The following is a 27,092-nucleotide window of genomic DNA, read 5'->3' on the forward strand; positions in this document are numbered from 1 at the left end:
GTTAGATTTATACCAAAATATATTATTTCATTTTGGGGGGTTCTAATGTAAAGAATGTTGTTTTTATATTTCAAATTTCACTTGTTCATTGATGATATATAGAAAAGTGAATGAATTTGTATATTAACTTTGTATCCTGCAACCTTACGGTAAGTGATTTTTAATTCTATGAGGTTTGCTGTTGTTGCTGATTTTTGAGGTTTTTCTCCACAGATGATCCTGTCATTATTGCACAAAAACGGTTTCCTTTTTTCCTTCCCAATTATTATACTTTTTATTTCCTTTCCTTGTTTTCTGGTATTAACTAGGTCTCCCAACAGATTTTTAAGCTAGTGTATGTATATGACTATTCATTTTTAACTGATTATCTTTTTCTATAATGTTTTAAAAGGTAAGTACAGAGAAGATGCAAATTCTTTTCTAAAAATGGATAGAAATTCTACATTTCCAATAACATCCCAGGCACATTTCAGAGTAATCAAATAAAGTGATACTAGAATTCATCCAGCAGAAAGCTATAATATCAGCATTTCTAAAAAAGAGGCAGAGAAAATTTTCAAACTATCAAAATATTAGTACACTTTAATAATCAAATATTCTCTTAGTACTATACAAATAAGTGGCACATAAAATTTGAGATATACAAATAACTAAGTAGAAAGTTAGTCTCAGCAACATGTAACGCACTTACACCTGCCTCTTCTCCAACTTAAAATTAGAGTTTAAAAGAAAACACAAGATAAATAAATTTAAATTAAAAATAAATAAATAATTTAAAAATATTTAGTGGCAAAGGAAGACTAAGTACATTATAGTGTGATTATTGGTTCATTATTTTGAAAATTCATATTCAAATAAGCAAAATCACAAAAGATGTAAAGTTTTTTTTGTGTGTTTTTTTTAATAAGAAGAATATAGGAAGGAACAAATAAAGACAGAAGAAATTAGATAAACACAGCAAAACACCAAGTCTTTTTCCCATTAGTTGTTTCTTTAATAAAAATTTTTGTAAAAAGTCATGCGTAAAAATGCTGCAGCATTTCATGAAATTTAATATGTTTTTCGATTAGTGTAGACATTTTGTTTGACTTAGATCTTTTAAACATTAATATTTTAAGTTTATTTTTAAAACATAATAAATTTCTAAAAATGTACTAATGGTCAAGAGAATAAGAAGACAAACTACAGACCGGGAGAATTTTTTTTTTACAAAAAACATGTGTCTTATAAAAGACTGTTATCTAAAATAACAAAAATATCTGTTCAAACTGTACAATAATTAAAATGAGCAAAACCCAATTAAAAAATAGGAAAAACATCTCAGGAGACAGATCACCAAAGAAGATATACAGATAACAAAGAAGCATGTGAGAAAAATGCTTTAACATATTTCACAAGGAAATTGCAAATTAAAATAAAAAACTATGAGATAAAACTATCCACCTACTAGAATGGCTAAAATTCAGCACATTGACAACACCAAATGCTGACAAATATGTGGGCAACAGTAACTCTCATTCTTAGCTGGTGGGAATGCAAAATAGTACAGCCACTTTGGAAGACATTTTGACAAAAACCTGCAGACAGATGTTTATAGTAGCTTTGTTCATCATTTTCTAACCTTGGTGGAAAGCAAGATGTCTTTCATTATGTGAATGGATAACTAATAATAGTGCATTTTCTGGTACATCCAGAAAATGCACTATTATTAATCTCTGATCAAAGATGAAAAAATCATTGAGGAAATGAAGACACCTATTAGTCATGCAATAATCCAATATGAAGAGGGTATGTAGTATATTATACACCTATATGACATTCTGGAAAAAGCAGAACTATGGAGACAGAAAAAAAATCATCGGTTGCTAGGTGCTGAGGCAAGAAAGGGATGAATACAGAGCATGGAGGCTTTTTATGGCTGTGAAACTACTCTGATTGATACCATGCTGGTCCACATGTCATTATACATTTGTCAAAACCTATTTCATATACAACACTAAGAATGAACCCAAATATAAACTAGCAACCTTGGGTGATGACGTGTCAAAGTAGGCTCATCCTGTTGTAACAAATATATCATCCTAGGGAAGGGTGTCAGTAACAGAGGAAGCTGTGTATTTGGTATATGGGAAAGCTGGCAGGGGCTATATATCATCCTAGTGAAGGGTGTTGGTAACAGAGGAAGCTGTGTGTTTGGTATATGGGAAAGCTGGCGGGGGCTAGATGGGAAATCTATGTGCCTTCTGCTCTGTTTCGTTGTGAACCTAAAAGTGCTAGAGAAAAAGAAGAGTCTGGTTATAACGGATTAAAATGAATAATGCAGACTTTTCTAGACTATCACATCTAAATAGTCTATATTTAATTAAAAATTATTTAATTGATTTTGTCTTCATACCAATCCTGTAAAATGTTTTAAAATGTACCCAAATATTGATTTAATATTAAAAATAATTTCAAGCATATTCTAAAAAATTTGTTGTTTCTAAATTTGGAGAATATTTTTAGTCAAGACTTTAAAGTGAAATTTTAACATTGTACCTAGTTATACAGCCGGAACACTCTTTTATATGTATGGAAATGTAAAATTTCGAACAACGTAGACTTTTTGACTAAATGGAAGCCACTGTAAGAAAAATGGCTTTGGAAACCATGGAAGACAATCTTCTATGCTTTTTATATAGGCAATAGAAATGCAGATTCATAATAACTGAAATTATTTTATCACAAAAATGACAAAGCAGAACACCAATTTGTTCAGGAAGCACCATGAAAAATACTGCTCAGCCCTACTTCCTGAAAGCAGGTAACATAATTGAGTCTGTATAGATAGCTAGAGCACATTTATTTATCTTTTCGTGTTCTCCAAAGGCTTCTAACATTTTCATTTTTAAGGCTAGTTTAGACTATCCTTTTAAGTGTCTTTTTTACCAAGTGTCTACTTTACATTTCAGAAAAAATGGTTTAAAGTTTATTTTTCATTCTTTTTTATTCAATTCCGTTAACTAAATGAACAGGTCATGACTTTCCTCATGTTTGTATAATTTCCCCATACATTCTTCCAGATCCAAGTTTCTCTTCAGACATGGGCTGTATATAATAGTCACCATTTTCTCCTTACAGAAGAAATGCTCAATTTGTGTCCTTTAATCAAAAGGTTTGGGAAATGTGGTCCTAACCCAAACACTTTTTTCTTCACGGCACACAATGGGTACCCTAATGTAATAATATATGTTTGACTCGTAAAGCTAAACTACAGTGTGCAGTTCTTCCTAATGACTTTATTTCATAGAACATATTTTAGAACTAAAAATTTTGAAACATTTTGAAAGAATTACAGATTCACAGGAAGATGCAGCAGAATGTACTGAGATTTCTCCTGTACCCTTTATGTAGTTTGCCCAAATGGTTATACCTTACAAAATTACAGAAAATATCGAAGCTCCCTAGCAAACTGGCATTGGTAGAGCATGTGCGTTGAAGGAGGAGTATAGTTCTCTGTCAGTCCATCACAGGTAGAGCTCTATAACCAACACAGTAAAGACACAAAACCAGTTCATCACTGCAAAGTTATTTTTCATTATACCATTCTAAAGATACACCTTGGCCATCCCCACATAAATCTCCCTATTCCTAAACTCTGGCAATCAATAAGCTTTTAGTGTTTAACGCTTGAAATGGACTTCTAATCTGTTGAAACGTCTGAGAGCGCAGTTGCTCTTTTCTATGATAAGTGAGATTTAATTTTTAAGAAACTGCTGAATATTTTCCAGTCTGACTGATCCATTTTACATTTTCCTTAGCAATGTATAAGAGATCCAGTTCTTCCACATTCTGTATTTTTTTATTTTAACTATTCTGCTAAGTGTGTAGTGATTAGCTCATGGTGATTATAGTTTACATTCTTCTTAATGGACACTCATATTAATTATCTTTTTATGTGCTTATTTTCCATCTGATGTGCTCCTGGTAGAAGCATTCCTTTATGCTTTTGCTCACTTTAATTGAATTGTTTGTTTCTACTGTATAATTTTTAGAGTTCTTTATATGTTCTAGATAAAAGTCCTTTGACAAATGCATGGTTTGCAAATATTTTCTTGCAGTCTACAATTTGTCATTATATCCTTCTGAGCAGTCTTGCAGAATAAATCATCTAAATTTTAACGACATCCAGATTGTTACTTTTTTCTTATATTTTTATAGGTGGGTTTATGCCCAATAAATATTCACACAGAATTACATCCCAAGGATTTTCTCCTACGTTATCTGTTTTGTTTATTTTTTTCAGACAGAGTCTTGCTTTCACCCATGCTGGAGTGCAGTGGCACCATTTCGGCTCACTTCAATCTTTGCCTCTCAGGTTCAAGTGATTCTCATGCCTCAGTCTCCCAAGTAGCTGGGATTACAGGCACGCGCCACCATGCCCAGCTAATTTTTTGTATTTTTAGTAGAGACGGGGTTTCACCATGTTGACCAGGATGGTCTCAATCTCTTAACCTCGGGATCCACCCACCTCAGCCTCCCAAAGTGCTGGGATTACAGACGTGAGCCACCATGCCCGGCCTTAAATGGGATTCTTAATTAAGAAGATGAAATCTCCCAACTGCTATAGTAATGAATCGTCATCTAATGTCTATATTTACTGGACGAGTTACCAGGTCAGCCAAACAGAGACATCTGAACCAGTCTTTACTGTTATATTAAGTAGCTTTTTGGAAATTATTTATAGAAATTGGGTCCATGACTTTTTCTGCCATTGGTCTTTTTTGAGGAATATGTTACTAGCAGAGAGTTTCATCTATATTGTTTTTTCTTAATAACTCAGAGTTGCATTTAGCACTGGAGAGAAGAAAGTTTTGTGAAATGAAATCTTAAAATTGGAAACCAAAACAAAGATACAAGTTTTATTTCCTTTTCTTAATGCTTGAAGACTTATAGCTATTTAGAAGTAGCACATAAAATACTTGTTCCTTGTTTTCAGTTACATTAATAAATTGGACTAAAATGTTGCAATTAGAATTTACTGTGAAAAGATACAAACAACATGCTATGTCATGGTACAATTCTGTAGAGATCAGGATCTAAATTTTTTTTGGAAAGGCAAAAAGCATATAACTGACCATAATTGTCCTTGAATAACCTGTAAATTGTCTGTAAAGTTAAACAGCATAGTGTAGCATGGATCTCTCTGGTGATTCTTCAGAATTTCAAGGTTGTTAACCATTATACGAGACAAAAATGAAGAACACAAGGAAAGTATATGCTGAGGTCTGGGAACAAGTCATTCTGCCTCCAGGGAACTATCTGGACTGACTATGAGGCCGACATGAATAAAAAGGTTACTTCATTATATCTTACTATTAAAGATATACACATATATAACCTATAAGTAATTATTTTTAGATGAAAAGTGTAAAAGATACTGGATCAACTTATTAGAGACAAATTAAGTTTTGGAATCAACCTGATATATTTCGAATAAATATATTTAGAAATCTGGAGACAGTCTAATAATTAAAAGAAGATAAAAAGCTAATTCTTTTTAATGCCTTAAATTCTATCTTAACCTTTTCTAGAAGTGGAGATGCATGTTTTTATAGAAGGGATTTTTTTTTATCTCATTTGCCAGCATACATTAATTTTTATTAATATATTATTTTCACACATTTCTAAAACAGTATTAATTGTAATTGGAAATGAAAAGATGGAAATTAGCTTTGCACATAAATAAAATTTTCTAGTATAATCTGGTTACCTGGTCACTATTTTCTCTCTATATATCTCTCTCTCTGTCTAAAATGTATTTTTAAGCTCTTAGCCATAAAATGTTCTACCTGGTTGCATCGGCCTACAATAATTTACAAGCATGCTTTTTTATATATCTTTGCTTCAGATGCAGTTCGATCATTTTAACTATATGCTATACCCATATACATCAGACTTTTTCTGCTCAGATCAAACTAATAAAATTTTTCAAAAATGATATAAATACTATATGGTACACTCAATGACATATTTTTTAAGGAAGGGATATAAGACTACGGGGAATTTTTCTTATGACTTTTAAGATTATTCTATATCAAATATGAAGATATAGAATCCTCTGGCTAATTGGATGAATGCCAAGCATTTAAACTCTGCTTGCTAACATTTGCATAGCTACCTTTAGGCCAGTGGGCCATTCGCTTTCCTTTTACTTTTTGAAAACTAGAGCTGCCCTATGCTCCTCTAAAATTGTGTGATAAATTTATTAAAATGAATGATATGCATTTGCTGGTAAATGTCACAAAGTGCGAAGGACACAAATATAGGAACAAAGTTAAATTATGCATTATTGAAAAATAGTTTATATACTTCCAGAGATATATTGCTTTTTTATTTACATAGAAGTAGAAATAAAGAGCAGCTCTTTAACATATTAATTGATGTTTCCAGTTTGGGATCATGAAACATCTCAGAAACAACTGATTGCTTTTTTAAAAAGTCCTCTGTCTTTGTCCAGTTAGTCCTACAAATAGTAAGTTACTCATAGGACACATTTATCAGATGCTAGCAGTCTGCCCAAAATGACCTCGTCGGAAGAAAAGGTAGGTCAAGTGCTCATTCCAGGGAATAATTGCAAAATAATGTGTACTTTTCTTGCAACATTTTAAACAATTATCTCTTAAAGTCATTTTCATATCACCCAGCTCTGCTACTTTTGTTCCCCTTTTAACATATTTTTAAAATGTTTGCTTTAAAAGTCAAATGATAACATTTATGATTTAAAAAAGTACAAGATAATAGTTGTGCCACACTACTCTGCTGAAGAAGGAAGTTTCTACTCTACTTGCTGGAAGGATCCTTCTAATCAAAGAGGAGCTCTAGGTTTGTGTCTTTCAAATAATTGTATTTTAGTTTCCTCATTTATTAACCTATTATTACTGATTTTCTGGAAGTGTACAGAAAGTCATGTCATGTCAAGGACTAAAGCAAAGTCCTCTCAAAATATCATTCTTGAATAAACTAGATTTTTAATATTAGTTAATATTTATATTTACAATGTGTTAAGAATTTTAGTATGAGCTTGTTTAATGGTCAAAATAATCCTGTGAGAGTATGAGATTTCATGTCTTCGTTTAAGAAATGGAAAAATTAATCTGTGAGCAAGGTTATGTAGGTTTATCAAAGTTACATAACTACCAATGGCTAGAGTGAGAATTAGAAATCAGGATTGTCTGAGTCCAGAGCCTATGATCTGAACCACTCATAAAGACTGCTTCTTTACACTTGTATTTTCCTTCAAATGGGTTATTCAAGTAAAAGCTCAGATCTCACTAAACTATTGCTTAACTGATATTCTATCAAGATAATTCATGGCCTTTTACAAAGACAGGACTAAAATAAGATTAGTAGAAATTCCTCTGAACAACTTGGCCTTGAACCAACCCAAGTTTCAGAAAGAATATGAAGGATTCAGCCTGTGCCTTGTAGCTGAGATCCAGGAATATCTCTGAACCCTATAAAGAAGTAAAGAAGGGTATTTTCCAGAAGACAATGGGCAATAATGAGATTTTGATGAGCCATATGTAAATTTTAAAAATATTGCAATATTTTTTTAACCTATTTTAAGTTATAAATACATTTCCAAAAATACAGATTGTGCTTCTGCGTATTGATTTATTGTCATTTAGTGGTTTATTCAAAGCTCTTCATATAGTCAATAAATTCTGATTTACTTTTTAAGTTAAAATGCCAACAATTTTTTTTTAGCAAAAGTACAGCCTCCCAGAGTACAGGGAAATGGTATTAGATTACCTAATAGGGTTATTGAGGAAGTATGTGTTACAGAGACATGTACTTCTGCTACTCTTGAGCAAGAGCTACTGAGGCCAACTAATAAAAAACTCTTATCAGGATTCTGGCATTACGTGAATTTATCCAGTATGCTTCCTGGAGATCGCCTGACTCTAAATACAAGTGACGAACATCACTTTTTGTTATTTTCTAACTTTTCTGAGCAGGAAGGAAAGATGCAAGCTAAACTCTGTTGTTATGATGCTAGTTGGCTTTGAAATTACTTTTCAAATAGAGCTCGCTTTTGATGAGCCCTAATCTGATATTCATGCACAGAAAGTGAAGATTTAGCAAGTGTGCTTAGAGAGAACTATGATTTAGAAAGCAGAACATTTATACTTATGTTTCTAGAGACGAAGAGAGATAATTGGCTTAGAAGTTTGTTAAATGCACAAAATGGAAGCGCCCAATTTCCGAAGAATTAAGGAGATAGCAAAGGCATTCATTAAGAAATTCTTGGGTTCTTTGTATGAAATGCCAGTGAAATGGGAGATTGTCATGAATTTAAACAGGAATAAGAATGTAAGGAACAGAGGGAAAAAATGATGAAAAAAAGTGTATATCAACCTTTGATCTGCAATTTTTCTCTTCTTTGGAAAATGTCAGATTTTATGTGCATATTACTTGAGCTGAAATGTAAAATCTTAAGGGTTGTGCGAAGCTTCCTATGACTCTGATGAAAATTTAGAATGTGAATAAGAACATTTTGGAAATACTTTCGATTGTTATAGCTTCAGTAAATTGTAAACAATTTTTTTTTTTTTTTTTTTTTTTTGAGACGGAGTTTCCCTCTTTTTACCCAGGCTGGAGTGCAATGGCGCGATCTCGGCTCACCAAAATCTCCGCCTCCTGGGTTCAGGCAATTCTCCTGCCTCAGCCTCCTGAGTAGCTGGGATTACAGGCACCCGCCACCATGCCCAGCTAATTTTTTGTATTTTTAGTAGAGACGGGGTTTCACCATGTTGACCAGGATGGTCTTGATCTCTTGACCTCGTGATCCACCCGCCTCGGCCTCCCAAAGTGCTGGGATTACAGGCGCGAGCCACCGTGCCCGGCCAAAAATGTTTATATAACATCCATGGTAAGAAAAAATGTCTATACTAGTCATAACATTCTTTTTCCATACTTTGTTTGAGAACACAACCATATTATTTTTGAATATTAAGTCTATTTATTAATCCTCAGCAGCATTATCACAGTTACCTAATCTTTATTAAAAGTGCACTGTGTACAAAAACTGTTCTGACATTTAACTAATTTCCAAATATCTTAAACCAGTCAACGATAGTTTCCATTTAGTATAATTTGACTTTTACAAAGCTCAGTTGAGAATTCTTTGTTTGCCTATTTGTTTTACTTGTTTACAGTAAAACAGGGAAATGAGAGTTTGCAGATCTGGGTTACCACACACATACCTAAAATCCAACACAATAGCTTTTCTGAATTTATAACAAATTCAATATATAAAAAGTATCTAGTACACAGTAGGCATTCAATAAATGCTTCTGAAAATGAAAAAACATCTACATATAAACTTAGCAACTAAGGTAGAGACTTACTAATTATAAATTTCTCAATTCTTCAAATAATTTGGAAGAGTATTGCCAAATGATTTATCCTGATTTTATTTTCCTTGCAATCATTTCTCCCTATTCTCCAGTTCTAGCATTGACATAATTTCTCTCTGACACAAATCTCTTTTTAGCTCATCATGTATTTCTCAAATAAGTTGTTAGTCATTTTGCTTCTTTTATTGTGTGTCAATTTATTTCTCTGTTAGTCTCACTTTTTTACTTGGCCTCACTGGGCACATACATACCAGAACATTCTCTACCCTTTCCCTGTTTAAAAAATTGGTTACAGTGTGATTTGTATTTGAAGCAGTAGGCAATATACATGCAGTTGAAACATTTTTTTTTCCAGCTACAGTAAAGTCTATACACCAAAGATAGATAAAAAACAGAGAAAGACAGATGGAAAGAATGAAGCTAAAAGAGATTCATGAAAGATACGAAGAGGTGTATTTAGAAAGTAGAAGGATCAAGATGCTGTGTGCCTCAGAAAAAAGAAGGTAAGCATCAGTTGATTATATTTTAATTATTTTCTTATGTAATCAGAATATCCACGTAAGGAAATGAATCAGGAATTTGGTTGTCAGACACGGAGAAGTAGATAAGGTTTTTCTCTGTCTATGTGCTTGTGCTTTCGGCCTGAAGAGTAGCGGATTGAATGGTGATCCTCCTCAAAAGATCTGTTCGGATTCTGATCCCTGAAAAATGTAAATGTGACCTTGCTTAGAAAACATTGTCTTTGCAAATGCAATTAAGTTAAACATTTTGAGACGGAGTAATTCAGAGGAGGAGATGATACGAAACAGAGGAGAAGAATACCATGTGAATAAGGGGACAAAGATTAGAGTTATACATGCACAAGTCAAAAAGGCTGAAGCCCCCAGAATACGGAAGAAGTCAGGAAAGACTCTATAGCCTTCAAAGGGAGTATAACTTTGCTGACTCGTCGATTTTGGACTTCTGGCCTTGAGAACTGTAACATAATGAATTTATGTTGTTTTAAGCTATTAGGTTTATTGCTATTTGATAAGAGACAGTAGGAAACGAATACAGTATGTATATTCCTTCTCTAGCAATAGTTACGAAGTAAAAAACAAGGGAATATAGAAACTGCCATGCACTAATGATTTTTTTCTGCCCACATTTCCATCTGAAGCAGTTGCTATTTCTGAAGGTTCCTTTTCCTAACACATACACATACACACACACACAAACACACACACTACCATCACCACCACCACCAGCAGTAGCAACACACCAGAATTAAACAAAGCACCACACAATGAAAGAGACTAGAAGTTAAGCGGGTTTCTATACTATCTTTGAACCCATTTGATATACACCAATTCAAAATGGAAAACTGTTGGAAACATATGTGCTATGTTAGATGTAAAGGATCATTTATGAATGATATTTTACAGTAAAGCAAGCCACTTCATACATTTCTGCTTGGAAAGGAAAAAGAGCATCATTAATGTTGTAAAAATTGAGATGGTAATAATGCTTGAGATTCTCTTTGGTCCATCAGCTACTTTCAAGAAAGTTGAAATGATTAATGCTAAGTTTGGTATGAGCTTGACAAAATATATATACACATTACAATTTTTTAAACTGTTTTATTCCTTTCTATTCATAAGTAAAATTTTGGGTTGATTTGTGAAAATGTACTTATAATCTGAGACCCATGGCCCTCTTCTTAAAAGCTCCATATTAAAACTTGGCAAACAAATTGTTGTGTCCAGTTCATGAAATTTGTATGACAAGAAATTAGATACAATTTTTTTCAGATTTCATTTCTGTCCATCACTCTCAAATGTCTCAAGGCTTTCTCCATAACTGCTGAGGCTCATTGTTTTACAGTAAATGGAAAACATATTGTGTCTGATTTCAAAATTATATCACTTCACAAAGATGTAGAAACCTCACCAAGTCTTAACTCATGTTAGTATAAGATTCAAGTAATTACTACTTATTAATACATAAATGCATCAAAATGATGAAATGGAGTCACTTCTACAAGATACCAGTCTAGCACACAATAATGCAAACTACACATTATATTTTTTAAGTGAATAAACTTGGAGTTCTTACTTTTCTTTTAATTCTCTGTGCAGGTTCATCCAGCATAAGCTTGGCTATAGTTGGAAGTAATTAAGAATATGCACAAAGAATTGAAACTCTAGGAAAGTGTTTTTATCTCCAACAGACTTGAGCGAAGTTAAATTGTGCATTGGTCACAAGAGAAAACTTATCATGGTGACTCATGTAAATTACTAAAATTGCTTTTGTTTGGGAAATGGGCCTCATTAGTCCTAAATTTTGCCCTGTGATTATGTCAAGTAGCCAAACTCATTGCTTGTATTAAAATAAAGCTCTAGATACTATTTCTTTTAATAAAAAAACCAATGGGACTACAGTATTACTTTAGTTATAATCTCAAAACTAGTACCATATATAAGGAAAGACAATGGTACTTACATCTCCTTCTCATGAAATTGTCATTAAAGAAGCATTTATAGATCATGGGAATTGAGTCAAGATGTTCAGCCTGACAATCCACTCCTATCTCTTAGGCCCAGATGCCCTTCCTTTAGCTCTTCAGGGGAAAGAAAAAATCTACACTCACTACTGACATCCAGAACTGTCTCTTTGCTTATAAGCTACCAGAACGCATGTTTTTCAAATGGCAGGTGAAATATTCTTACAACTTTCTGGGAAGAGAAAAACACTCAAGAGCTTTGATGCGCATCTAGTACATCTAGTAAAATTTCTTCATTAATCAGTAGAGAAACTAGAGAGCTTGGGGGTTGAATTAATATCTCGGACCTCAAGCTCCAAAGTACAATTGACTTTATCTAAATTAGCATTATGCTTGAATTTCATAAATGGGTACAGTATAGTACAGCCATGGCTGTGAAAACATGTATACTTGCCAAAAAGGAATTCTCAACAAAATATTTAAAGAAGGGAAAAAAAAATAGGTGAAAGAATACAAAATTGTGGAATGATATCTTGATAGTTCAACAGAGCTTTATTTTTTTGTCTGCTCTTTTTCTGGCACTATATTAGATTCTGAGGTTCTCCCAATGAATTAAACACTGTCTCAGTTTCTTAGATACATAAGGATTATGGCAGATACTAGTGAACAAATTGTTTTGTAAACAGAGATAGAGAATGATATGAAAAAAGAAGAAAGACCAATAATTCCATCCTGGAGAGACTGGGGAAGACAGTCTACAGCTGGAGGTTAAATTGAATCTAGATCAACAAATAGAAGATAGTTTGATCAAGAAAGATAGGAGGACATTCCTGGAAAATTATAAAAAATAAGTGCAAGGAGGCCATCTCTGTTTCACATCTAGGCGTATCTCTAGGCATTTGGAGGACCTGCTTGTCTGGTTAAGCAGCCTGATCCACTGCATCCTTCCTAGGCACAGATCATGGTACAGCAGGGGTCTCTACACTCCACATGGAGGAAGATTCAGAGCACCAGATGGTCTGGATCAGCAGCCTGAGATGACCTACCCTTTCTGTGCTGAAATCACAGTGCAGGGGAGCCCTCTCTGCTTCATGCCCAGACAAATCTCCAAGCATCCAGAGTACCCACTCATCCCGTTCAGCAGCCAGAGATGCCCCAGCCTTTCTAGCCATTGATTATAGTACAGAAAGATCCTCTTTGCTTCACATCCATGCAGATCTCCGGTATTCAGAGAACCAGCTCACCTGGATCAGAAACCTGAGCTACCCCACCTTTCCTTTGCAGAGGTCCTAGGGTGCGTGTGTGCATGCGTTTATGCGTGCGTGTGTGTGTGTGTGTGTGTGTATCTGGAGGGGGGTGGGGGCTCTCTGCTACATACCTAGGCAGATCTCCTGTCATGCAGAACAGCTGCATCCCTGGTCAGCAGTGTGATATGCCCCACTTTGCCCTTGCTTAGATCTTGGTGTAGGGAGCATGTCTCTGTTTCACATCGAGGCATATCTCCAGCCATCTAGAGCACCCAGTCTCCTGGATTAGAAGTTTAGGTAAACCCCTATCCCAATTGGGAAGGCCAAGGAGGTCTCCCAGCTCCATGCTTTGGCACGCCTTGGGCACTTGGTGGCCACTCACTGGATTCTCCTTTGGTATTTGTTCCTCTACCAGCTATAGGGGGACCTGTAGGTAGAACTGCCCAATCTGGTCCCACTCTGCTATCATGTTCCTCACCCCCCCAGACCTGAGCAGGACGCTCAGACCATTGTGTGTTCCCTGAATCAGCCCATTGCCTAAGGCAACAGAAAGCTTCTACAAGTAAACAAGGATCAAATATATACCCAACCACAATGGCTATGCCAGCTTTTACCTGTATGTGTGGTCTAGCAGCTTGTAGGTCAATCCGCACAGCCCAGTATATAACTTGCCAAAATAAATACATACAGCTATAGAAGCAAAGCCCAAAAGACCCTACCTAGCATTCTGTGTAGTAGTACCCACTGAGGAGGGAGAAGGCAAATAGAATTAATAATAATAGCATAGAGTAAGAAAGAAAAAAAAATAAATCTTACCCAAACGAAAAATACTGTTTAAAATTCAAAGTGTCGGCGTCTGCAGATGAGAAAAAAATAATGCAAAAATTATGGCACCACGAAGCATCTGAACGTAGTGACACCATCAAAGGACCACACTTGCTCTCCAGCAAGTCCCGAACCAAAATGGAAACTCAGAAATGACAAAAAGAATTCAAAGCATGAACTGCAAGGAAATTCAATGAGATCCAAAACAAGTTTGAAAGTCTGCACATACAAAAACACTTCTAAAGTAACCCAGCAAGTGAGGAAATATAAAAATTTTGAATTTCAAAATACAATTAAAAGCTTTATCAATGGATTCAACCAAGTATAAGAAAGAATTTTAGAGCATGAAGACTGGTCTTTTAAGCTAACCAAAACAAACAAAAATAAAGGAAAATAATTTTTTTTTCACCTTTTTTTTTTTGAGTTCACTGGCATGATCTCAGCCCACTGCAACCTTCATCTCCCAGGTTCGAGCAATTCTCTTGCCTCAGCGTTTTGTATTTTTAGTAGAGACAAGGTTTCATCATGTTAGCCAGGCTGATCTTGAATTCCTGACCTCAGGTGGGAGTCTTGCCTCAGCCTCCCAAAATGCTGGGATTATAGGTGTAAGCCACTGTACCTTGACCCGGAAATAAATTTTAAAATATAAACAAAGTATTTGAGAAATATGAGACTATGTAAAGTGATCAAATGTATAAATTACTTGCATCGCTCAGAGAAAAGTAGAAAAAGTAACCTGAAAAATATATTTGAGGAACTATTTCAAGAAAATTTCCTTAATCTCGCTAGAGAAGCTGATATTCAGATTTGAGAAATCCAGACAACACTTGTGAGAATTATAGAAAATGAACATCAACGAGGCATATAGTCACCAAACTGTCCAAGGTCGTTGCTGAAGAATCTTAGAAGCACCGAGATAAAAAGGTCAGATTACATAAAAAGGGAACCCCGTCAGTATAACAGTGGACTTCTCACCAGAAACTTTATAAGTCAGGAGAAATTGGGGCCCATTTTAAGCATTATTAAAGAAATTACAACCAAGAAATTCATATCCTTCCAAACTAAGTTTCATAGAAGAAAGAGCAATGAAGTCTTCTCTGGAGAAGTAAGTACTAAAGGCATATATTACCCCTAGATCTATCTTACTAGAGAACCTCAACTAAGCTAGTTTTTAACATGGAAACAAAAGAATGATACCTGCTACCACAAGAGCACACTTAAGTACTAGACCCTATAAGCAACGCAATTGAAACTGCAAAACAAGCAACATCATGATGAGATCAGCACTTCAGATATCAATATCAAACTTGAATTTAAATGGTCTAAATGCCCCGTTTAAAAGGTGAAGTATGACAATCTCGATTAAAATCAAGACCCCTCTGTCTCCTCTCTTCAAGAAACTTGTCTCACATGTAATGACATCCATAGATGTAAAACAATGCATTGGAGAAAGTTCTACCATAGGAATGAAAAACTAAAAAGAGCAGGGGTAACTATTCTTGTATCTGATCAACTTTAAGTCAACAGCAGTGAAAAAAAGACAAGGACATTACATAATGAAAAGGTTGGATTCATCAAGATTTGAGTGTCCTAAATATATACATCTCCAATGCTTGATCATTCATATTCACAAAACAATTCCTTCTAGATGTAGTAAAGACAGCTATACAATAATGGCGGGCGACTTCAAGAACAGAAAGCTAACAAAGATACTTAAACACAACACTTGACCAACAGGAGCTAATAAACATCTATAGAACACTTCACTCATCAACAACAGAATATACATTCTTCTCATTTACACATAGAATATGCTATAAAATCAACCACATGCTCAGCCATAAAGCAAATCTCAACTAATTAAAAAAAAACATCCCAACCATATTCTTAGACCGCAGTGGAAGAAAAACAGAAATCAATACCAATACGAGCTCTCAAAACTACAAAATTATATATAAATTAAACCACTTACTCCCAAACAACTTTTAGGTAATCAACAAATGAACTCAAAGCCAAATTTGTTCTTTTCTTTTTATTTCTTGTTTTCTCTCTCTCTCTCTCTCTCTCTCTCTCTCTCTCTCTCTCTCTCTCTCTCTCTCTCTCTCTCTCGACAGTGTCTTGCTCTGTCACTCTGGTTAAAGTGCAGTAGCAGCAATTTCAACTCAATGTAACCCAGGTTCAACAGATTCTCCCACCTCAGTCTCCCGAGGAGCTGGAATTACAGGCATGCACCACCACACTTGAATAATTTTGTACTTTTATTAGAGATAGGGTTTTGCCATGTTGACCAGGCTGATCTTGAACTCCAGAACCTTTAGTTATCAGTCAACCTAAATCTTCCAAAATGCTGCGATTATAGGCATGAGCCACCCTGCCCAGCTGTCATAGCCAAATTATGCCAGATATACAAAGAAGAGCTGGTATCAACTGTACTGAAATTATTCCAAAAAATCAAGGAGGACAAATTATTTACTGTTTTATTTTGTGAAGCCAACCAGCGTCACACTGATAACAAAACCTGGCAAAGACAGAGCAAAAAAGGAAAATTACAGGCCAATATCTGTAGTAAATGTAGGTGTAAAAATCCTCAATAAAACACTAACAAACTGAATCCAACAGCACATCAAAAAGTTAATTCACCACGATCAAGTCGGCTTCATTTCTGGGATATAAATTGGTTCAACATATGCAAATCAGCAAATATGATCCACCACATCAACAGAATTAAAAGCAAAAATGATATCACCATCTCAAGAGACATGGAAAGCTTTTGATAAAATTCAACATCCCTTCATGATAAACACACTCAGGAAAATAGGTATGAAAAGATCATACCTCGAGTTAGAGCCATCTACGACACACCCACAGCCAATATAATACCAAACTTGCGTGATGGAATCATTCTCAATCCAAACCTAAGCATCATACAATATACACAGGTAACAAACCTGCACATGTACCCCTGAATTAAAGTTAAAAAAATCCAAACTGTTTTAAATGATGAGGTATAAAAATACAACCACTGAAATGTAAAACAGTATCAAGTTTATAGAAATCTGCAAGAATGCTTTAGTACTTGAAGACTGGAGTTAAGTTGGAAGAATTTGAGAGATGAAGGTATTTTGGGAGATAATGGCTAGTAATGAAGGCTCTTGCATTCTACTCTAAGAGGGGTGGCCTTTAAAGTAATAGTAGTAGCTAGCACTGAAATATTTATACTAGAACAACTAAATCCCCAAATTTAAATTTTAGATAGTTCATTCTGAAAGCACTAATTGAGGTGGATTGAAAGAGAAAGAGATAATGTCAGATAAAGCTAAAAAGTAGAGCTAAAGTAATAGGCTCAAGTAAGAAGCAAAATCTGAAATAAATCAAAAATTAAATTGCAGATAATTTAGTGAATATGATGAGTAACAGAGAAAGGGGAAAATCTTGAATAATTTCATTTTCTGAAATACTCGAATTAGTGAGTACAGTCATCTGTTAAGTTGTGACACCCATGAGAAAAAACACGCATGCTATAGGAGGTGGTGAGTTTGTCTTTAGCTTTACTTTGAGACTATTTTAGGACATCCAAATTAAGATGTTTGCAGGATTGAAATATCTGCCCATAAGAGGGGTATACATGTCTGAAGTTCAGGAAGCTGGTCGGGGTGGCGATTCTGATTTCTGGGTCACCATCATGCAATTGGTAGTGAAAATAATCAGAGAAGCAGAATGAGTCATTATATAGGATAAGATTAGGATTGAATAAAATCAGAATCTCAGTGGACACCAAGACTGACAGGAAGGCAGAAAACTAGAGTACAAGAAGGAGATGGAGAACAATTTGAGACTAAAAACGTGTCAGACAATGGGAGGTTCTTGAAGACAGAGAAGTCAGAAAGTGAATTTCTTAAGTGATTTGTGGTAATCAAGATCAATGCCACTGGAAGGATGACATTGTTTCTGGAACAAGAATGGTTATTGGTGACTTCACAAAGGCACTTTTAATAGAATACAAAAATTTAAATATATTATTGGAAACTAAGTGAAGATTTTCAATTTTATAAACGGTGAATGGGCAACAAACATTTCTGGTCTCTCTGGAAACTTAACTAAAGTGACAATAAGTTAATTTTGAAGATAAATAAAGCAAAAAATCAAAGGAAAGCAGATTTTAGTACATAAAATGTTACTTTTGGAATACAGAAAGCAATATAGTAACTGAGTGCATACATGAAAAATCCAGAACATGACAGCTTGGGAAATGACAAATTAAAAAATCATGATTTGTGGTGCAGAACTATGGAAAGTGTCAAAAATTGGAGATGCAAATTACCTCTGAAAGCCAGAGTGTGAAGTGGGAAAGAAAACAAAACATTTGTTGAAAGTGTTTTTAGGAGCAGGTAGCTGCCCTGTTGTTCTCCCCAAGTCCAACAAATGAGTCAATTGTCCTTTCTTGAGCTCTGTAGAAAAAAATTTAAAAAAAAGATTATTCTCTGAAGATGTTGAATTACAGAGACTGTGAATTGGAGACATCTTGAATAGCTAGGGTCAAAGATGAGGCATCCCCCCCCCAGACACGTGGAACTAGGCAATTGAGGATGCACTGAATGGAGGTCCTTCTGCCCCCATGGTTCCCTGTCTCCCACTACTCTGGTCCCTATGCTTGTATGTTGTTGACAGATGACTGAAAGTTTTCTTTCTGAGGAAACCGCCCCGTAGAAGAATAGAGAACTATGAATTCCCCATATGAAGTTTACATTCATAACAATTCTGCACATTTACCCCTAAACCTAAAATAAAATAAAATAAAAAATACCTTGTACCCTGCCTAAATACAAATTCATGATTAAACAAGCCATTACCTCATACACAAAACTTCCTATTAGATTTTTAGGGCCTACTTCTTATTTTAATTGGCTAGCCAAGGATCACCAGCTATTTGAGAACATTTTTTTTTTTTTTTTTTTTGAGACAGAGTTTCGCTCTTGTTACCCAGGCTGGAGTGCAATGGCGCCATCTCGGCTCACCACAACCTCCGCCTCCTGGGTTCAGGCAATTCTCCTGCCTCAGCCTCCTGAGTAGCTGGGATTACAGGCACGCGCCACCGTGCCCAGCTAATTTTTTGTATTTTTAGTAGAGACGGGGTTTCACCATGTTGACCAGGATGGTCTCGATCTCTTGACCTCGTGATCCACCCGCCTCGGCCTCCCAAAGTGCTGGGATTACATTGAGATAATTTTTAAAGGAAAACAAACAAACAAAAAAATGCATCAGAAAATCCAAAGATAGAAAAATGAACAAATATAAACAATGGAGATCGTATGGGAAATAAAGAACATTGGTATAAAATGATAATACTCATCTTCAGAGCTAAAATTACTATATTACATCTATGATATGAGAGTATTCAGAGAATAAGAATTTTTAGAAATGTAAAATCTTTTGACAAAAATAAAAATAAATAATTGAAATGTTGAAAAGCAATGAATAGAAAATTTTGCAGGAAAGAAAGATATGAAAAATGATTTTTAAATAATAGAATTCTAAGAGGTTAACAATCACCACCACAAAAGCTCAGTCTAAGAGGCCAGATAATGAGTTCCTCCGATTGGGGCAATAACGGGAAGGATATTGTGAAAGCATCATGTAAGAAATTTTTCCAGAATGCAAAGGATCAGATTTTCTACACAAAAAGGGTCCACTGAGTACCTACAATGCGGCTCAGATTCATCAATACGCATATCACTCTCAATCTTTATACAATTTCAGGACATTGGGGAAAAGTCCTAAGAGCGTCTGGAAAGGGAAAAAAACGGGTTACATACAAAGGACCTAAGAGATCACAAAGGAATAAAAATGGCATCGTACTTCTAACAAGAAACACTCGAAGCTAAAAAAGATCTGAACAATGGCTTCAATTTCTGAGGGAAAGACTTTTCTCTCCGAGAAGTCTCTGAATCTCACTGGAAACTAAGGCAAGGATAAAGATATTTTCAAACATGCAAGGGCTCAAATTAACTTTCTCTGTGCACATTTTTTTTTCTGTGCTATAGAGTAACTATAGAACGTTGTTGAAGTATATATTTCATAAGAAATGAGGAAATAAATTTAGAAGGGACTCAGGAATCAGGGCATTTAACACAAAAGGGTGTAAAGAGGAGACTAGAAAAAAATCCAGTTTAGGTTCAAACAGAAGGAGTAAAGATTTCAGGAGAGATGTTTCAAACACACACGTGTACACACATGCACTGATTTCTTTGTAGTCAAATACATGAATTAATTTGTCAGTTCTTGTGTGCATGTGTGTGTGTGTGCAGGAACATGAAAAAGACCCACATCCTCATTCTTCATGTTAAGAAACCAAAAGATATTCTCTAAAAATTTTTAGAACCACAAAGTAGCAGTAAAAACTCAATATTTAAAATATGCAAATTACATAACAAATAAGCATCATGTGAAAGCATTCATAATGGTGACTAGACCAAATAAAAGGAATCTTAGAACTTGATAGTTTAAACACTGAGATCTTGAATTAAATAGCCTAGATCCAAAGCTCAAAAATGGCAACTAACTAGGAGCTACTGTCTTAATATCTGTAAGTCTGTTTTCACATGTATAAAATGGAAATAATGGTACCCACCACAAGCTCAGTCATCTGGGTTAGGAAGGGTCATTTGTATACATAGCTTAGCACAATGCATAGAATATGATGAACAGCTAATCAATGATATTGTAGAATATGTGGCAGATGTTTCCACAGGCACTAAGTGTTCTGGGCTAGAAAGATTGGCAGCGAGGGCTAATAGTTTTTAAAATAGGTAGCTGAAACCTGGGAACTTTAGAATCTGACTTGCTCAGCCTCACAGAAGTCCCAGAAGTCTATGTGACATGTTCCTACAAATTCTATCATCCTCCCAGGGATAAATTACAAGAGAAAGCCTTTTGGAGGCCAACAGCTATAGAGAGGGAAGGGGCAATCAGATGGAATTGTAAGACCACCTTGGGAGCCAGATGGCTTTCCTTTCAGTGATGGGACTGAGGTGCACTGAGCAGTGGCCTATCACATGATATTCACCTGGCAGAAAAGCTTAAAGTGTATGTTCGAAGTTTCTGAACTGAGATCATGAGCTCAAATTGAGTCAGCCCACAGTGTGAGGTTCCCATGACACTGACCACTGCAGGATTTGAATAATATTATGAGAAAAACCGGAGCAACAGTAGCTTGGGACAGTGAGTCCGAAGCCACCATTCAACCATGTATGAGCAGCAAAGGCAGCCACCAAACATCCTCTGCTACCTTGGAAGTCCTCCCGACATTTACAATTTTCACTTATTTTCTTAAGTGCATTACAAATTCAAGCGCATTGTTGTTTACCAGGGAATATTCATTGTAAGTGAATTAGGGAAATATCTTAAAAGAAACAGAGGATTGGCCTTAACATTGGAATTATGAGTGACCCTTATGAATCTGCTAATTGTTTTCCCTTCTGTAGATATCAGCAATGCCTTTTATCCACGTTTGCATTTGCATATGCTCACGACACACTCATTTGTGTTCTCTGCATTTACCGACAATCACTTCATGACACACCTCCTAAACGATTGAGCAGCCTCACTCCAGAGAGTGCAAACCAACCTATTCACACCCTCTCCCACATGCCATGAAATGTTCATGAGAAAGAAAAACAGATCTACTGAAAGATGTGATTCAGGAATCTAATTGTCAGTCCATTTTTATTGCCATAAATTGAGATTTGTCTGGGCATCTTGCCATGTTTTTGTTTAATCTGCTGTCCCTGTATTCAGTTCTGATTTTCCATTTCTATCATTCACTGATGTTGATTTTGTTATCACTCTGCAAAGGACTTGCATATGTTTCATTGTTTTAAAAACCGAATATGTGGCTTTTCCCTAGGGAAGGGCTGCAAGAAGCAATATATTTATATAGCATTTTGTTCTATTAATAACTCAAGACACAGAATGCTGACCATGTTGGACAAAGGGTTATGGATTTTAAAAATATTAGCGTTTTGATGTAAACATAAATGCCATCTTTTATTTATTTAATAAATGTTTATTAATAATTCAATAAGTTGCCAAGCCCTAGGGATTCTGCTATGAGCAAGATGTCTATAATTTTATGCCAGCATCTAGGGGCTTTAGATTAATAATAGATGAGCAACTTTCTGAGGCCACCAACCAATGACAAAGTATGGTTCTCAAACGCAGGGAGAAATCAGTTAGTCTGTTGAAGGGGTTGAGAACGCTGTCAGACGCTTACACGTAATGGTAGCAGTTGCTGTAATAGCTCTGACTGAAGTCAGATGGGAGGAGGCTCCGTAACCCCAATAAGAGGTCTAAGACATGACTTTAGAGGAGGCAATGCTTGCAATATGTTTGCAAGCTGAAGGAGAAATCCAGAATTGGGGAATGGATGGAAGGCCATTGAAAGTAGAAGTAGTGCATGTGACAAGCCAGGACTGAGGTAGAGCTGCCCCACAGCCCTTCAGGATGGCCGGCACAGGAGAATGGAGGTAAGGCAGGAGAGGAAATATGTCGGCAAAAGAAGGCTCGCTCTCTCCCAAGGAATCCCACTGGGTGGCGTTCCTTATGGCAAAGCCGAGAATCTTCCTTTGGACAGCACCCCAAGTAAGGAGAGCTTGGCTTCTCAAAGAACCCCCTCACTCTTCTTTAGTCAGACTCAAAATACTGATAAGTAAGCACCAAGTTAATCATCTTATTTGTAATGAAAAATAAGTCTCATGTGGGCTCCTATGCTTGTGTAAATATGGACATCATCACCTTTTCCCATAGGAGCACGTATATAAGCAGACAATTAAAATTAGAAGCTTGTTTGAAGATAGCAGAACCAGAGTCATGGGATATTGAATGGATTCACATCTTGCGGTCATTAGGATAACATGTGTTGATCCATTTGCTCTCACAATCAAATAGTTGTGTTTTGTCTCTTGTTTAATCAAAGGAAAAACTCATTTCATTTTTTTAACTTTTATTTTAGGTTTGGGGGTGCACATGAAGGATTGCTATATGGGTAAAATTGTGTTACGGGATCTGTAGTAAGTATTATTTCATTACCCAGTTATTAAGCCCAGTACCTATCTTTTCTGCTCTTCCCCCTCCTCCCACCCTCCCACCTCAAGTAGATCCCAGTGTCTGTTGTTTCCTTTTTTGTGTTGGTAAGTTCTTATTATTTAGATCCCACTTATAAGTGAGAACATGTGGCATTTGATTTCTATTTCTGCGGTAGTTTACTAAGGATAATAGCTTCCATCTCCATCCATGTTCCCACGAAAGACATAGTATCTTCTTCTTTTTTTTTTTTTTTTTTGAGACAGAGTCTCACTCTGCAACCAGGCTGGAGTGCAGTGGCACGATCTCGGCTCAGTTCAACCTTCACCTACTGGGTTCAAGTGATTCACCTATTTCGGCCTCCTGAATAACTGGGACTACAGGTGCACACCACCATGCCCAGCTAATTTTTGTATTTTTAGTAGAGACAGGGTTTCACCATATTGGCCAGGATGGTCTTGATCTGTTGACCTCATGACCCAACGTGACATACCATGCCTGGCTGATAGCGTTCTTTTTTTGTAGCTGCATGGTATTCCCTGGCTTATATGTACCGTGTTTGCTTTATGCGATCTGTCATTGATCGGCATTTGGATTGATCTGATGTCTTTGGTATTGCAAATAGTGCAGCAATGAACATTCATCCAATCCCATTACTGAGCATATACCCAAAGGAATATAAAAATTTGTATTTCATAGGCAAAGGCTTCTTTTTTTCCTATGAGAGTGTTTGGAAGGACTTCAGTAACTCCAACTTTTCTTCTATTTATTGTGAGTGCTGGGCAGGGCACTAATTATCTGGAACCATATTTTCCCTTGTAAGACAACTCAGCTAATTTGTGGCTAGTCCAAGAGTTGAATACAGATTTGTTTTCCAAGCCTGTGTAGTATCTATGCTTCGATAACAAATACACTTTCCTTCTCGTTGGTATATCCTTTACTGATATAAGCAGCCCAGATAGCAGAATTTGACCAGGGTTTAAAATACAGATCTGTCACTTATTAACTGTGGAGCCTTGAACTCTTTGAGCCCCAATTTTTTAGACAGTAAAAGAGAGAGGATATGTGTCTAATATACATATATATGTATATACACACACACACATACACACACATACACCTATACACACACATATGTATAGTATGTACTACAGTATGGTTTTTAATACACAGTATTTCTTTTTATTATTATAAATTAATTACAAATAGTTCATTTGCCGACTTGTTATTTTGCATATATCCACTTTCATTCACTAAGTCCTGCTTTCTTAATCTGTCTCTCAAAGGCAATGTCATTTCCTCTATTCTAAGTTTCTGGAGAAAGCCTTTCTGAAAACCTTCTCATACTGAACATCCCCTAATACAGTTAATGAACCAGACTGTAGGTGATCTAATACATCTACCTGTTCAGAGTGTCTCCCCAGGAAAAAGGTGAGTGATATCTCCTGTCGACTCCTCCTAGAGTGAGGATAAAAAGGATTTGTAACTTTTTAGTACATCTTGTTTTGAAGGGTCTCAAAATGTCTTAAATATAAAGTCACATCAATTCTCATAACCCCAACCTTAAACTGGTACATAAGGTAAAAAATCGCAAAGTAAGGTCAGTAGTAGTTCCTTGAAAAATCAGCCCCATCGATAGATGACTCTCATTGTCACTGTAAGGCAGTAAGGATTGATAGCAATTTGCAGAAATGGGGCTTAGTTCAGCAGACAGAACATTGAGCACAAATTCAGAAGCTAGTCACAGTTCTATTAGTCTGTGCAGCGTTCTGAAAGCCAGTACTTTCTGGCTATTTCAGTATCATCGGGCTAGTCCGTAATCTACTAAAAATCTACTCATTTGGGCATTAAGTGCTTGGGAAAACAATACTTATTTGGCCACTAAATCCATTAAATCCATCTGTTCTTTGCATCATGAGTAAGTAGAAATGGTCTATCACCCTAGACAATGGTGTGTCGTATTTTTTTTTTTTTTTGGTAGAAAGTATTTCAGTCAATCAATTCGATGTCAAGTCTAGATCATCATCATATCTGGTGCTGTTTTTCGTGGCTTTTGATATGTAAGCCACGTGGGTGCAGGGACTCTGTTATTCAGCTTTGTGCTGGGCACATGCTCGCTCAGAACATCTTAGGTTACTTAGGTTAATCAGAACGGAATCTACAGCTGAAGCAGACCCTAAGCACTGCCAGAAATATAAAGCCGAATAAAATATTTTCGATGAAAAATAACTTGGAGGCCAATTCTTCATTCTACAATTGAAATAAGCCCGAAAAGTCAAGATTTAGTCAAAAGTGACAATAGAAGTAGGACTTGTAAAAAAGGCTACGGTGGCTATTGTACAACCATAGCATTTATCTAACCCCTGACCTAAGCCTGCAAAGTCCAGACTTCGTAAAAAATGACAATAGAACCAGGACTTGTAAAAGAGCTACGGTGGCTATTGTACAACATTTATCTAACCCCTGACCTAAGCCTGCAAAGTCCAGACTTAGTAAAAAATGACAATAGAACCAGGACTTGTAAAAAAGGCTACAGTGGCTATTGTACAACCATAGCACTTATCTAACCCCTGACCTGTTTCTGTCTTATTCAGAGTTGCTATTTGCTGACAATGGTGCTATCAGATAATCTCTCTCATATTTACGGTCTTCCTGGACCTTTGCTCAGGAGGCGCAGCCTTGCTCACAGTTGCTGCATTTCCAGGTATGTTGGCTGCTGCTGTGATTTTGTTTGAACTTCAGCTTCAGTGAATCATTAAAGCAGTTTTTGGTCTGCCCTACTTGCCTGGCCTAAAGCTTACAAAGAAAGTACTATTTCTTTTACTCTGGATCATTTTGAACTTTGCCCAGTCTTATGATTTGCTGAAGTAAAACCAACACAATGAAAGTCCCATCTAAGATAAAAAGAACAGTTATTACCCATGTTTTATATTAAACCCATATCTACTTTCCACATATATGCACATTCTGAAGCTATTCCCAGATTTCTTAATAGCAAAATCTCATATATGAAGAGAAAAACACAGTTCTGTATTTACTTCAACAATAGACACAGGTAACAATTCTCAGCAGGGTTATTATACTTGATCTCATTCCTTCAAATCTTAGCTATTATAACCAATGTTGATCATCTTAAACAAGAATTTTGAATTATACTTTTAATGAATGATGCCAGAATACTGAAGGTAGTTCTGTGTCAATACTGAACAAACGAGAGAAAAATCAAGATTTTTCCCTTTTCCTTTTTTCTTCCAAAGAACAGTATTGAACAGTCTCCCTCAATGAGATAAGCTCTGTGTCCACTTTCTAAGTGGACTCCAGTGTATTCGGGATCCTCAACACTTACTGAGTGAACCTCTGAATTCTCGGTTCATTTGCAATGTTAATATGGATGGATAAAATTCTGGCATAAGCCAGGATTATCAGGCTATGCTGCAGTCACAAAAATAAGAATCTCAGTAACTTAACACAATAGAAATTTATTTATTGCTTAAGCTGTGGTCACTTTGGGTGAGAAAGATTCGCGAAGGTATCTGCACCCTACGAAGGGCTCAACAATTCATGAGGGGTTTGATCTCCTGCAACCATTGTATTGACATCCAAGTTCATCACTGCCGTGGCAGAAGAAGGAATGAAAATGCTTCAGGCCATAATGACCCATTCCATTTTCACTCACAATCTACTGGTCCATTTCATGTTATGTCTCTGTCTCACTGCAAGGGAACTGAGAATGTGTAACTCCCTTATCCCTAGAAGGTAAGGAGAACTGAATATAGAGTAGCACGATAAATCCTGATTATATAATACAGTGGTGGTTGAAAATAGCTAAGTGGAAATCGTAAATCCATTTATGGTAGCATTTACTCTTCCCTTAAATTGTGCTCTGAAATACACAACCGATAATATCTGATATGACCATTTCCAACATGCCCTCGGGTTGTATATAATCTTCCTTCTTTAAGTGGGAGATCATTATTATGAGTATTGAGTAATATAGAGACCAATGAATACAGGTGCTGAAGTGTTAAATAAACTATGTCATGTTTCTGAGCTCAGTAA

At 35.8% G+C, this 27,092-nt stretch overlaps 1 protein-coding gene and 1 long non-coding RNA gene across 2 annotated transcripts in view; one reads left to right on the plus strand and one right to left on the minus strand.

The window, feature by feature from the left end:
- LOC118145584 (uncharacterized) overlaps positions 1–27,092 on the minus strand; it is a 440,827-nt gene that overhangs the window by 33,614 nt on the left and 380,121 nt on the right. The window contains exon 8 of the mRNA XM_078339361.1: positions 24,437–24,491. Within this exon, the coding sequence (XP_078195487.1) occupies positions 24,437–24,491 (55 nt within the window). The remainder of the gene's footprint in view (positions 1–24,436; positions 24,492–27,092) is intronic.
- LOC144578027 (uncharacterized) lies at positions 828–25,738 on the plus strand. Its single transcript, XR_013522988.1, has 5 exons — positions 828–6,864; positions 9,757–9,904; positions 22,963–23,020; positions 24,320–24,464; positions 25,628–25,738. It is a non-coding gene; the product is annotated as an uncharacterized LOC144578027 (long non-coding RNA).

This window comes from Callithrix jacchus, chromosome 10, assembly GCF_049354715.1.
Source record: "Callithrix jacchus isolate 240 chromosome 10, calJac240_pri, whole genome shotgun sequence".
Lineage (NCBI taxonomy): Eukaryota > Metazoa > Chordata > Mammalia > Primates > Cebidae > Callithrix > Callithrix jacchus.